This window comes from Ciona robusta, chromosome 6 (genome assembly GCF_009617815.1).
Source record: "Ciona robusta chromosome 6, ASM961781v2".
Classification (NCBI taxonomy): domain Eukaryota; kingdom Metazoa; phylum Chordata; class Ascidiacea; order Phlebobranchia; family Cionidae; genus Ciona; species Ciona robusta.
Window position 1 is genome coordinate 2,831,885 of NC_143240.1, and position 14,343 is coordinate 2,846,227.

The following is a 14,343-nucleotide window of genomic DNA, read 5'->3' on the forward strand; positions in this document are numbered from 1 at the left end:
TACGTCTCGCGAATCATTTACTACCCAAGCGTGTCCGAAGCGACGTCACAATGAATTCGTCGTCGCTGTAACAGCTGAGAACGCGATTACATCTGTAGGCGCTAACACCGGTGTATTTCAACGAAATTGAATGCGATTTTAGAAGTCGTTGTGTGTGGCAGTGTATCTACTGAGCTGAATCGAGAACATATCGTTTATGGGTATATTAGATACGTTTTAAAATTTATGAATATGTTTTAATTTTATTACAACGAAGGCCTGTTATATACTGTATTTCTTTAATATGTGGTACAAACCTAAACAAAAAGCAGTTTTAAGTGAGGAATAGCGGAAATCTCTACTCCGCTATAGGCAAGGGTGTCCGTTTTATTTTGCAATTTGTTTTGCAACATGTATTTCTGCACGGTTACTCACTATACACAATATATATATTCCAATAGCTGTGTATTAACGACCGTCGTTTTCTGTTACGTTATAACACCCATTGTTAATGTATTGCAGTGGATAAACAACTAATATTTAATTTATTATAACTGTTTTTCAATTTGTACTTACTTTCTAGGGTTTAAATTAAACATGGGTTTAGTAAAGTTAAAGCAGATAGTAGTTGGTGTTGGGCTTCTTACTGTGGTGGTATTCTGCTACACCATGGTCTTCATGTTGCCCAAAACTGAGACTGTGGACATTCGTGGCTTTTTCGAACACAGACACGACACTTTGCCGGCAAATTACGTTAAACCAAGTACGTATGAATATTTTTAAAGATAAAAGCTGTGTAAAACATAATATATAGCTTTTATTTATCGCTTCGAAAACGATAGCGAAAATCATGTTATTTTAGGTACCAAGAGAAGGGAATCAGCAGCAAAACAACATTTGTTTAGACACGCTATGGGTAAAAAGTATGGAAAATAGCATTAATGAAAAAGCCCAACAGTTGCACCCAATATAACTTATTCCTAAAATTATTGCTTCTAAAGTGCTAACCCAAACTTGTTTCAGTTAACGGCTTCAAACCGGCTGAAACTGGGATAGAGAAGATACCACCAGCACCACAATTAGACCAGCATGTCGTTTTCAATCCAAAAGATGCCGGCCAGCGAAGACAGTTTGAAACTTACCAAGAAAAACATGAGAATGCAATAAATGAAGCTAATCAGGTAATTACTATTATTGTATTACAATCCACATTGTTTACATAGGAATTAATTAATGACAAACTGATTGTGTTTTAGGTAATCTTTCAGCGGCTTATCTGTTTTAAAAGTGTAGTGTATTTCTGATGTTTCGTCTGCTTTCTGACAAAAAAAATATCAAACGTCAGAAATACACCTGTTTTTATACGGAATAAACCGCTTAGAAATTATTTACATTATGCCTGGTATTGGGTTTATTCATGTATCTTTTTAGGGTTGACATTTAACCCCAATTTTGAAACAGTAGTAACCACATATGTTTTAGAACCCCAGTTTTATGCACAAACAGCTTTCCCCTACTATTAAGTTTTCATACAAGTGAGCAGAGGGTAATGCCTATAATTAGTAACGATGTGTAATTACAAATTAAATTTAGGGGTAGCATAATTTCATACACTATTTCTTCTTAAGTTAAATGCCTAATTTACCTTTAGATGTTTAAAAGTCAAATCTCATTAACATGTACTTTATGTTATACTATGTTGGTACACAGCGTGGCATAACATGGGTCCTAGAATTTAGGCTTTCTTTATGCTATAACTATAGTCCCATACTATAGACAATTATTTTTGACATGAAAAATTACAAAGATACTTTTTTGCATAGTTTTGGAATAAAAACTTGCCTTCTGGGCATCACTAAAAATGGGTTTAGTTTTTTAACCGAAACGATTGTGATAAAAATTGTATTATATATAATCATAAATGTCATGTTTGTATTGAAACTGACCAGAAAATCCAAGTTTTATTAAGCAACCCTACATAGAATTCTATGTATTATGGCTTTTAATCGGTTGTTATATTTTTATGTTTTCTTGATCATAAATTTTTAAAAAGATTTTCGTTTCGACATGTTTAGTGTATGTTAATACTAGATTATCTACTTTGCCGGGCATAAACATAGAACTATATTTATATGAAGCTAAAACATAAGTAAATTATTTTACCTACATTTAATTAATGTACCTACATTGCACAAAACAACAGCCCTAACAGGCTGCACTACTTTTAACAAGAGTTGTATATTCCCAACTTTAAATAGATGGTACTGCATTTGAATAAACTGCTAATGAAATTCATGTTCATTTGCACAGTAACTGGATTAACCAAATTGATACTATATTTATACTAGAGCTATTTTAGTGTATAAGTACGTACAATTCAAAATTAATGTGTGATTTATTAGGTATATCATTTTTATAGTCAAAACTAGGATGGTATCTGATCGCCGTCTGCCCCTCTTAATTATTACCTTGCGCTCCGAAAACCAACAAAATAGAACTTATATATATTATATGTTAAATTTCCATAGCCTATGCACCAGACAGCAATATTAGTGTATGTATATAGTGGGGTGGGGGAAGATGGGACACCTTTAACACATAATTTTCAAATAGCCTGATCGTGTTTTAAAGAATTAACAACGGTCTGTGGAAGTCGTAAGGAAACGGTTTCATAATTCCTTGAATGTTCTTTGTTTACTACCAAATAGAAAGAGAAAACAAAATGAAAAGGTGTCCCATCTTTCCCCACCCTACTATATATATAATTGAAGGTCAACATAATATTAGTTGTAGTTTATACTATGCTATACATATACATCAGACCACGTTAGTGTATAAATTACAACCCAAAGTTAATATGTTATTAGTTAAAGTGATTTAAAACATACAAGTTAAGATATTGATATACTGGTGTATAGTTTACCCCTGGGAGTTAATTAGTTTACGTTCAACTAAGTTCTGAGTGGGTTTTGACTGCTTTGGCTCTTGTATTCCCTATAGACAAAACTATCTGTCAAAGTATGCCAGTTTTGTATACAGGCGAAACATGGTTTGAATTTGGCACAAAATTTGGGCTGACATTGCTAAAATGCATTTACACCTTTATATTTAGATTCTTTTTGAAAAAAAGACTTACAATCCCATTTATATGAATTGTTCTATATATATATGTATATATATATATCTTTTTCATTATACAATTTGTTGGACTTGATTTTTGTCTGTTACATTTTTGTAGCATCAGATCCTTACTTTTATATTCATAGTTCCAGGCATTCCCATTTTACTCAAACCCATCAATTTGTTATTTTCTAAATCCCATTTTTATTCAGTAATTTTTTCTATTATAGCTTTTATAAAGTAACCTTCACAAGAGTTAAATATTCTGACCGGAAATTAAGCTTGAAAAATATTCTTAGACAATTTTTAAAATTTTAAATGCTTTTTCACCTTAGAATAATTGAACTATTGATTAAGTGATAGGAAATGCTCTATGCAATTTATTTCTCAACGGTTTAAACCGGATCAAACCAGATTTAGTTGATGGATAGAGCAGGTCAATATAATCTCATCTTTATATTTATTGTGCCTTTTTATATATAATTTGTAAAAGTTGTGAGCTTTTTAAACATTACATATGTTTTGTAATGGGCCAACTTTGGCTTATATTTGAGGCGCCTCGCTGTAGGACCTCACCTGTATAGATTTAACCTTATTCTTACTGTTAGTGTAAATATAACATTTGTGTCTTTCTTTACACCATGCAGGCACCCACACATGGTGTATTTATACACATCATGCTCACTGTCGAGCTGTCACATGTAATGTATTCATTGTTCACAGTGAAAAAGCTACGTGTTTACTTTACAGAAGCTTTGTTACAGCTTTAACTTTCGGCGGCAATAAATTTCCAGTGTTTTTATTAGTTGGAGTTTATGTTCTAACAAGGGGAAATGGAATATAAGACACAGAGCGTGTTTCCACTTTTTAGTTCAAAATTAAAAAAAAAAACTTTTTTTATTTTAATTTTTTATTTTTGTTTCCAGGTTATGAACATGAAGAAGAAGATTGAAGAAGACAAGAGGAGGGTTGCAGAGGAGCAAGCTAAGGAGGAGAAAGATAAACTAATGGAGCAACTGAAGAAAGGATCTTCTGCTCTTGGAACAATATCAGCATATGATAATACGAGAGGAAATCCTACAGACCCCGATATTATAGAGAAAAGAGATTCTATCAAAAATGTAAGTTTTTTTGGTGTTTATGAATTCATTTTACATCACCAGAATTTTTTTTTATTATTTTCTTTAATTGCATTCAATGGAATTTAACTTAAAAATTTAAATGCGCACGTATAAATATATGATAGAACATATTTTTTTATCTCTTTAAATGCTATAGTAGAAAAAGTATAATTAACTAAACAGCAAAGGAAAGGAATTGAAAACTAAAGGACAGTCGATAAAACACGCTAGGGGTAAAAAGTACTTGAGTAAAAAAGAGTGTGGCTGCTAAATTCACAATACAATTTAATATAAATTAACTCATACTTGTAATTAATCTATATTCTCTCTCTATTTCTATGTATATATTTATATATAAGTGTTATTATAGCCTATACATACATATATATATATGTTTCAGAACACAGTTAAATTATTTATTTTTCTCCTGTATTTTTCCTTCAGAATTTTTTTTAGATAATATCGTAAAAGTTAAATTGCTGATTTGTTTTTCATACAGATGATGAAATTGGCTTGGAAAGGTTACAAGGATTTCGCATGGGGGGCAAATGAGTTACGTCCAATCTCAAAATCCCGTCATTCTGCCAATATTTTTGGGAGGTAAATGCATATTGATTCTTGAATTGGCTTTCTTTGTAATGCCATAATATGGCACCTGATATTGATAAGCATGGAAACACTGAATTATCTATTTTTTACAGTGTTGCCAGATATTTTTTAACTTTTAAGCTGTTGCTAGCATTAGGTATAACTTTTCTGGTAAAAAATGTTATTTTATTTCACTATTATGCATTAAATTGGGTTATATGTGTAAAAAAGGGAAATGTTGAGTCAATTTCTAATGTTATGTAACAATATTACACCAATTTTTCATCTCTTATCTGACAAGACCATCAGAAAATTAACGTTTTAACAGAATAGCTCTTCCTAATAAAACGAAAAAAAATCTTCTGTTTTGTCACAGCTTAAATGATTAAGTGGGCTGTAATCAGATTTTAGCCAAATCAATGATTGCATTAGCCCTGTGCGTTGGGTCTGTTCATAAATAATTCCAGGGAGCTTACACCATTTTAAATGTCACTTTCTGCTGCCTACGCACCCTAAGTCTGTAGTGTGAAGATTGGATTTTAGACATAATTAGGGTTTTCTTTTTTGCCAATAAAATACCCCTTTTATGCTGTCAAATGAGATTTTAAATAAAACTTAATTAATTTGCTAATTAATTATGTCTGGGTTTAAAAATGTTTTGTGTTTTATAAACTCTTATAAAGTGTAAAAAAGCATTTCTTTTTAAATTTGAGCATATATATGCTTTATATTAGGGGTGCCCAACTTTTGAAACGGGCGTAACATTGTGTGTTTTAGTACCCCAGTTTAAGTGCCAAAACAGCTTTTCCCCCGCTATTATCTGTTAAAAAGTAAGAACTGGTAAACTAACTATTGCTAATATTACAGTAAAAGTTAAAATTGTGACACCTATCAATTTGAGTAATCTTTTCATACCAAACATATTGACAAAACTGACCTAATGTCTCTTTACCTTTTCAAAGGCATAGGTTGGATTCTTACACTCTATATACTTGTGATAGACAGTAATCGACCCTATTAATAATTAAACAGATCTCAAATTCCAGAGCATTTGTGTTTGATAAATGGCGCCAAAATTCGTTTTTTCGAACAGCCCACTTTGTTCTCATTCCAGGAAGTTGTAGCTTTGAATTGGCGGCACAATTTGAACGCCGGTTGCCAAAAATTGCCGAGCTCAGCGGAAATTTTCGGTCTGACGCATAAAGACTATATTGTATCATGTTGGAATCTATAAATATAAAATGTCAATCAAAATTAAATTGAAATTTTTAAAGTGACTCTGACAGCAATAATATTTTAAAATTAAAAATAGGAATAAATATATAAAAAAAACGAAATTTTATATCAAAAGGCTGTTTTTCAACCTGAAACTTTTTTTTAAACATACATCTACTGCTTATGTCATGGTACATGTGTTAAACTTAACAAAATAAATAAAATGTTATGTACATTCAATTATTTAGCGAAAAACATGATTTTTAGTTAAAAATGGGTTGTTTTAACCTGAATTAAAAAAATCTAACCACCTAATTCATACTACATGTGTTGGAGCAATAAAAAAACTCAAAACTTAAAATAAAAAAAATATAAAAAATAAAAAAATATATATAGGTTAAAAAACTTAAAACTAAGTTTAGCAACCTTTTTCATAGTGCATGTTTTTGAATGATATAAAAACTGAAAATTTCTGTTGTTTTTAGCGCTGACACAGGAGCCACCATAGTAGATGCACTGGATACTTTATACATCATGGGAATGCATAAGGAATTCAAAGAAGGGGCAGAATGGGTCATGGGTCTAAATATGAACTCTGTAAGTTTATTTAAATAGCTTGTTCATAGCATTGTTTGCTTTAAAAAAGACGGGACGTCTGTAGCACATAATATCCAAATATTCTGATTAAATTTTAAACAATTAAAAACGGTTTATTGAAGTCGTGCGGATACACTTTTATAATTCTTTGAATGTTCTTTGTTTACTACTAAATGTATATCTGACAAAAATTACTAAAACAAAGTTCCAAACTTGGCAAAAGTTTAAAAAAAGTTGTCTTTTTTTACAGAGAACAGATATTTCTGTATTTGAAGTAAACATTCGATTTATTGGTGGTTTACTGTCTGCCTACTTCCTTTCTGGTGATACAACATTGTTAAACCAAGCGAAAATCATAACTGACAAACTGCTGCCTGCATTTAATACAGCTACTGGGATCCCATATGCTCTTATCAATCCTACAACGTGAGTTTTGTGACTTTGATATTTTTCTATGTGTAAGGTTTACGTTTTGACATTGCTATAGGGTAACGGGCCAGCTCTGACCTTAATCTGACATTTTTCCTTTTTTTTTGTTAATGTGTAAGTTTAGATAGACCATGTTCGGTGCTATAGGGCAATTTAATGAGCCAACTCTGGTTAAAATCTCGGTCCCATGGCGTGTCACGCTGTAGGACCTCACCCATATAGAATAAAATGAATATATACAATTTGGGGTAATGGGCCAACTGTGGCCTAAATCTCAGGTCCTATGACCTATGGCATTAGGAATAATACTTTGACATTACATTTACACAAATACTGTGTCAATATTTGCTTTATTTTGGACCCATTTTACAACCCAATGACATATGTTTAGTGCGTGTAATATATCGTTAACTACTATAAGAGTAAACACAAGATAGAATGTATTTATTTTTTGAGCCTGTTGTTACATGGTACTGCTTTTTATAGTGTGTGTTTTATATATTATGCCTGCTGTTACGTTACGACATGGGTGTTTACTTATACATCAGACACATGGTGTATTCATACACCTCATGCTCACTGTCTAGTTATAACATGGGTGTCTTCTTATACACCAGACACACATGGTGTATTCATACACCTCATGCACAGTATGCAGTCAAACCTACATGACTTTACACAGAAAACACCATTGCTTATGGTTATACATACACCTTAGGCTATATTTACAATTTCTAAGTAATTTTAAGACTAAATAACAAGTCTGGCAGAATATCTAATCAAACACTGTGTAAAACTAGTACAGTTGTACAGTAAGGTGGAGGAAGATGGGACACTTTTTCATTCTATTTTATTTTCTCTTCCCATTTGGTGGTAAACAAAAACCTTTCAAAGATTTATAAATCCGTATCCTCGCGACTCACATAGGTAGTTGTTAAATGTTTTAATTTTTTTAAAACCTGATCAGGATACTTGGATAGTATGTGCTAAAGGTGCCCTGACCCCACTACTATATTTTGAGCATTTGAAAATCTTTTAAAATACGTTTTCAATCATTCAATTCTCCCATATAGGGTGTGTTATTACGGCTGACATAATATTCGTTGATCCATATACTTGCCTACAATCCATGAAACCAAATAATCTATATTAAGAATATTTCTGTATGAAAAGTAAATAATCATTGGAATTATAAAAGGGCATATAAGGGTGTAATGTTAGGGGTATGGCACCCTGGTTTTAAGTCTAAACCAGCTTTTATGCTGTTAGGTGTCTATACAAACAAAGTATAAAAACAAGCAAACATATATTTTACCAGAATAATCCATGAGGTTCCCTATGTTTGACAACTATGAGTGTAGCTGTATTTTAACAATATCACCCCAGATTTTACCCTGCTGTTAAGTGTCTATACAAATAAGCAGAGCCATAGTATATTGCATTTGCCACATTAATCAATGAGGTTCCCTATGTTTGACAACTATGAGTGTAACTGTATTTTAGTAATGTCACGTCAGATTTTGTTTTTTTAAATCTCCAAAATTTGACGCCCGTGCATTTGTAAACTTATGGACATAAATGCCATTATATATATTTTGTCATTGTTGTTTTGGTTCTGTCAATCTGTCAGTATATGTATTCTGCCACGAATCACATAAATAACAATATCCTCGAGCTGTTTAAGGTATTTCCATGCGTATATTTATAGAATTTCCGTGCATGACAACACGGCTGTTTTACTGGTTTTGTAACAAGCTTAACCAGTAATTAATGCTGTCTGAGTGTCTGCACTATAATTTCTGCAGTAGTTCTCAAATTTTATAGACTCATTAGACAACTGATTTGTTGTCACTTTTCACAACACACCAATTTATTTATTTATTTTTTGATTTACACAAGGCATGCCAAAAGTTTTTTCTAAAAATTTTTAAGTTGAGATTTTTAAGTTGAGAGTTTTGCGGCACACTGTTTCATGACACAGTGCTGTGGTCAAGTTTAGAATTCGAGTTTTTTGGTTTTAAAGTTTACTTTTCATTTCAGGGGTAATGTGAAGAACTGGGGATGGGCTTCAGGGGGAAGTTCAATTTTATCGGAGTTTGGAACTTTACATCTTGAGTTTTCTATGCTAAGTAAAGCTACAGGTAAAGAATAAAAAAAAGAATAAAAAAAAGAATAAATAGGCCTAAATAGTTAGTTCAATGAGTTGTAGTATTCCTTATGTATAACAAAATTAATCAAGTTTTTATTTAAAATTTTTAGGGAATCCTGTTTATTTGGAAAAAGTCGTTAAAATTCGTGAGTTTTTACGAAAGGCTGACAAACCAAATGGTCTTTATCCAAATTACATCAACCCACAAACTGGAGCATGGGGTCAACGTGAGTAAATTGTTTGTTTATATAATAATGGGCCAACTCTGGCTTAAATTCTAGCTCTTCTAACATGCCACACCATGGGACCTCGCCCTTATAGATATGGTATACCATTAGAAGTAACATTGTGAAAATGCAGTAACACTCATACTTGTAAAACGTATACCCTAGCTCTGCCTGTTTGTATAGACAAACCTAACAGGAGGGTAAAAGCTGTTTTAGCTTTAAACCTGGGGTGCTAAATCATTTATTGTCACCCATGTTTCAAAAGTTATGGTAACATGCTGCCCTAGGCATCCCTAAAATTACAACTAAAATTGCATGATATTTTACTTTTATTTAATATGTGTTTATTCATTTATTCAGGCCATGTAAAACAAAACTATTTTTTTTAAAAAGCTGTTTTGTGTTTTAAAACTTTGATGGTATAGTAGCGTTAGGTTGCATTTGAGCGTTAGGTCGCACTATCAATACACAAATTTTGGTTTTTCGTTGGTATGTCACTTTAATATCTGTTTATATAATTTTTCAGGCCATGTATCCGTTGGTGCCCTTGGCGATAGTTTTTACGAATATCTTCTTAAATCCTGGGTGTTGTCGGACAAAACAGATGTTGTAGCAAGGCAAATGTATGATGAAGCTGTCGAAGTAAGATACTGTCTTAAAAATTTAAAATATTGGTTAAATTTAAGTTATATTGTACACGTAGCCGGTTTCATCTTTCTCTGTGTGTTTTGGAATTGTTCGATTTACACCTGTATAAAACTGTATCCTCACAGGTTATAAAATGCATAAAGTGCAGATACACCCCCCAAAAAATAAAAAAATAACACCCAAAAAACAAAAATAACACGAAAAAAACTTACAAAAAATATACTAACACAAAAACAAACAAAAGTCAAGAAAAAAATATTTGATGTATTTTCCAGGCCATAGAAAAGCATGTAATGGGAAAATCCCCTGGGGGCTTGACTTACTTGGGTGAATGGCGTTCCGGTCGACTTGAGCCAAAGATGGGTCACCTGACGTGTTTCGCTGGGGGTATGTTTGCCCTGGGGGCTGAGGGGTCAAAGGATAAAGACCATTACATGAAACTTGGGGGCGAGATTGCTCATACATGTCATGAGTCTTATGACAAAGCAAGTAAGTTATATATTCTGTTACTTCTGCTGTTAGGTATAATGTAAATAATCTCACAGGGACTCATCTGGTATAAAATAGAAGTGTATTTCCGCCTTTTCTGTCATTTGCCATTTGGCAAGACTTTTTCCTGATGCCAGTTACACTCATAGTTATTAAACATATGGAACCTCATTGATTAATGTCGTTAATACAATATACTTTGGCTCTACTTGTTTGTATTGAAACTTAGCAGCAGCATATGCTTTGGCTTTGTTTCTCTGTATAGACACCTAACAGCAGGGTAAAAGCTGTTTTAAGTTTAAAACAGGTTCTAAAACATATTGTGTCTTTGCCTTTTTTAAAACGTTAGAATAACATAATCACTTTAATTGCTTATTACCCCATTTTTAACAAATGAAACCAATTTCCAGCGTTAAAACTTGGACCAGAAGCTTTTCATTTATCTGGGGGCAACGAAGCCACCGCATTACGTGCCAATGAAAAGTATTATATACTAAGACCAGAAGTTATAGAGACTTACTTTTATATGTGGAGACTTACTAAGGATCCAAAGTACAGACAGTGGGGCTGGGATGCAGCACAGGTTAGTGGTGTTCTTGTTTCTGTGTGTTGTTTTTTATTGTATGTTAGTTTTGTTCTTGTTTTTGAGTCTATTTTTGTGGGTGTTGCACATTTTTTTTGGAAAAATTCTTTTGTGTGTGTTTTTGTATGTAAGTTTTGTTTTTGTTTTTGTTTGTTTTTAAGTTCATTTTATGGTGTGTTGCAATTTTTTTCCTGACAATTTTTTGTGTGTGTTTTTACATGTTAATTTTGTTGTTCTTTTTGTGTGTGTTGCAGTATTGTTTATATCAGATTTTTTGTATCTTCCTAATTTTGTTGTAAACATGATTTATTCTATATTTTGTATATTATATGTTTTTAAATGGTCATTCTTTCACAATATTGTGATTATTTATTCTCTAAAAACATCTTTTCCACACAGGCACTAGAGAAGAATTGTCGTACAGAGAACGGATACACTGGTATAAAAGATGTATATGCAGCTAAGCCACAGTATGATGATGTACAACAGAGTTTCTTCCTTGCTGAGACTTTAAAGTAAGTGCTTGGTTCTTATTATACACCGTATATACATTATGTGTTAGGGGATAAGATGTACATCTTATGTGTATTTATATGTAGGTCTATAAGATGACTTTACAGTTTTATACCTTTATTGGGGTATTGAGCCAATTCTGGCATAAATCTGAGGTCCCATGACATGTTTCTACTTACGCACAATTACCTTATTCGAAATTGTTTAAAATTTCAAACAAACAATTTAAAAAATTAAAAAGCCGCGAAAAATGTCAATGCTTTAAACTAAAGCGATTACGCTATAGTCGTCATGTTATAGGAACAAGTGTTATTTCCATGCAAACAAATTTTGTATTTCGGAATGTCATTTCTATTTAAAAATGGACTGTACTAGTCACAAATGGTATTATGGTAAAATGTGAAAAATGAAGTCTCAGAAAAAGAAAGGCTTTTATGATGTCATAGTCAGTATATTAGACACATTCATCAGAAATATAAGAAATAGTTCATGCTTTCAAGTTATAACATTGGTGTCTTCATATACACAAGAATACACACATGGTGAGTCCACACACAACATGCACACTCCTCAGTTATATTTTGTACACAAGCACATTTTTTTTATAGTACGATTTATTATTTATTTTTCGGTTGTGTGGTTCACTGATAAGGTGCTTGCTATGTAACCGAATGACACTTGGTCCAATGCTCGCTACTGATACCATTGTAAGCGTATGTGTCTTACGGCAGGACACTAAACGGACATTTCTCCTACCCAGTTGTCACTAAAATGGGTTGTAACACCCTAGGTGTCACTATAATGGGCCAATTCCACCCTAATTTTCATGTCCCATGGCGTGCCTTGCCGTAAGACCTCACCCACATAGAATAGAACAGCACATGTTATATAAACCACCTGTATATATACCATATAACTTACAAATATATTTTCCAGGTACCTATATCTCTTGTTTTCTGATGATGACCTGCTTAACTTAAATGAATGGGTGTTTAATTCCGAAGCTCATCCGTTGCCGATTATTAAGCAATCATAACATAAAAATATTATAAAATATTTCTGGAAATCGTTATATTCTCGTGACGCGGTCCAATGGTCACTATTATGATGTTATAGACCATTGTTCGAGAACAAAGGGTGTCGTCGTAATTTTAATTTTTGTCTCGTTTTAATCCGATTTGTTCTATTTTTTTTGCTTTTTCATTTAATTATAATTATTTGCCTTTTTTCGTCATTTTTGCGCAAAAAATGATTTTACGCAACAAAAGTTTTTTTTTAGTTTTACACCTTCAAAAATATGGTATTAATTTAAATATTTTTTATGTCACATAGCAGAGCATTTGTGACATATTTGGGTGGTCACCAACAGGGCAAAAACTGGTTAAAACATGGGTATTAGACATAGGCGCCAAACCTGGGGTGGCAGGGTAGGCTGGCCTACTCCACGAATTTTTTGCACCAAATTAATCGGTAAAATTAAAACCAAATTTGTTTTATAGGAGTGTGTCAACTATCCCTGCCTCCCCTGTGTTTTAAAATGTTTGGCGCCTATTATACTATATATGAGTATTAATATTTAATCGTCTGTTTTTAGAAAAAGTTTTTATTTGGGATTAACTTAACTTGTAGTGTTCTAATATCTTGCCTCACAATATAAGGTTTGCACTAAAGAGATAAATGTCTGTTTCAAATCTCTTTATTTAATGGTATATAATGTTTATTCCAGAAATGCTTATTATTGAATAGAATGGTATGGCCATTTTACGGAGTTGGCAAACTTTTTTTTTCTAAAAATTAAATTTTAATTAAAATAGTGAAATTTTAAAAGTTGCAAAAAAAGTCTTAGTGTGTTATTAGTAAGACACACTTGAGACCTGGGATGTAGGCTTATTGGTCCCAGTCTATTCTATGAGGGTGAGGTCTTCAGTGAGGCACACCTGAGACCTCCAATTACTTACACATAAATCACTATACTCTGTAGAATGGCCATTCGTTAAGGTTTTGGTGCTTTTATGGTATTTGAATTTGCACATTTTACAAATACCTTTACGAAATAAAACGCAAAAAATCCGCGATTTTTTTACATTCTATAATACTTTGTCAACCTGACCAAACTATTTTAACGTACAGTTATTCTGTCCCACAGTATTTTTTCCGATTAGTATCCCGTTTATGTATTATAAATAGTATATTCAGCGTTTTTGAGAAATAACTTCATTACATTAGAGCACATACTTAATTCTTCACTATTTTCCTAACCGGCAAATTCAATATAATATAAACTTTATGCTGAAAAATGCATTTCATCGTATAACCATTTCCACATGACTTTTGTCTCTTGGTTGAGTTAGATTTAGATTCTTTACTACAGACTCACCACTGTGAACTACTTTTTCGGAACTGCAGTTCGATTTTTAAAACTGGTCTGAAAAAACCATCTAAATGTTTTGAGCTTGTGCCTTATTAAATGTAACCGTGTTTATTTTGTGCTGCCTTTTACTTAAAATATTGAAATACCAAATATATTGAATGGTGAACAAATGTACATTGTATGATCTGGTGGTTTTTGTCGACACTTTGGCCAGTTTTTGGAACGCTCGCCTTTAGAAAAGATGTAAGGGCCTGATACCACTGCCACGTTTGGAATTTGTGTCCTCTGGCAAGAAACTATCAAAATTTGTTTTT

The 14,343-nt window shown here is 32.4% G+C and overlaps 1 protein-coding gene across 1 annotated transcript; it reads left to right on the top strand.

Moving 5' to 3' along the window:
• Positions 1–90: 90 nt before the first annotated feature.
• On the top strand, positions 91–14,203 carry LOC149734936 (mannosyl-oligosaccharide 1,2-alpha-mannosidase IA-like). The gene is made up of 13 exons (XM_089880256.1): positions 91–742; positions 1,003–1,160; positions 4,026–4,220; positions 4,720–4,820; positions 6,509–6,620; positions 6,871–7,046; positions 9,090–9,190; positions 9,309–9,425; positions 9,952–10,067; positions 10,349–10,562; positions 10,973–11,145; positions 11,545–11,660; positions 12,595–14,203. The coding sequence occupies exons 1-13, from the start codon at positions 577–579 to the stop codon at positions 12,692–12,694; spliced, it is 1,845 nt and encodes a 614-aa protein (XP_089736382.1). The 5' UTR covers positions 91–576; the 3' UTR covers positions 12,695–14,203.
• The last annotated feature ends 140 nt before the right edge of the window (positions 14,204–14,343 follow it).

Excerpts from the sequence above, each read along its gene's own strand:
- LOC149734936 (XM_089880256.1), top strand. The coding sequence starts at position 577 with ATGGGTTTAGTAAAGTTAAAGCAGATAGTAGTTGGTGTTGGGCTTCTT. Across the intron at positions 7,047-9,089 it reads GCTCTTATCAATCCTACAAC|GGGTAATGTGAAGAACTGGG; the intron begins GTGAGTTTTGTG and ends TTTTCATTTCAG. Across the intron at positions 10,563-10,972 it reads TGAGTCTTATGACAAAGCAA|CGTTAAAACTTGGACCAGAA; the intron begins GTAAGTTATATA and ends ACCAATTTCCAG.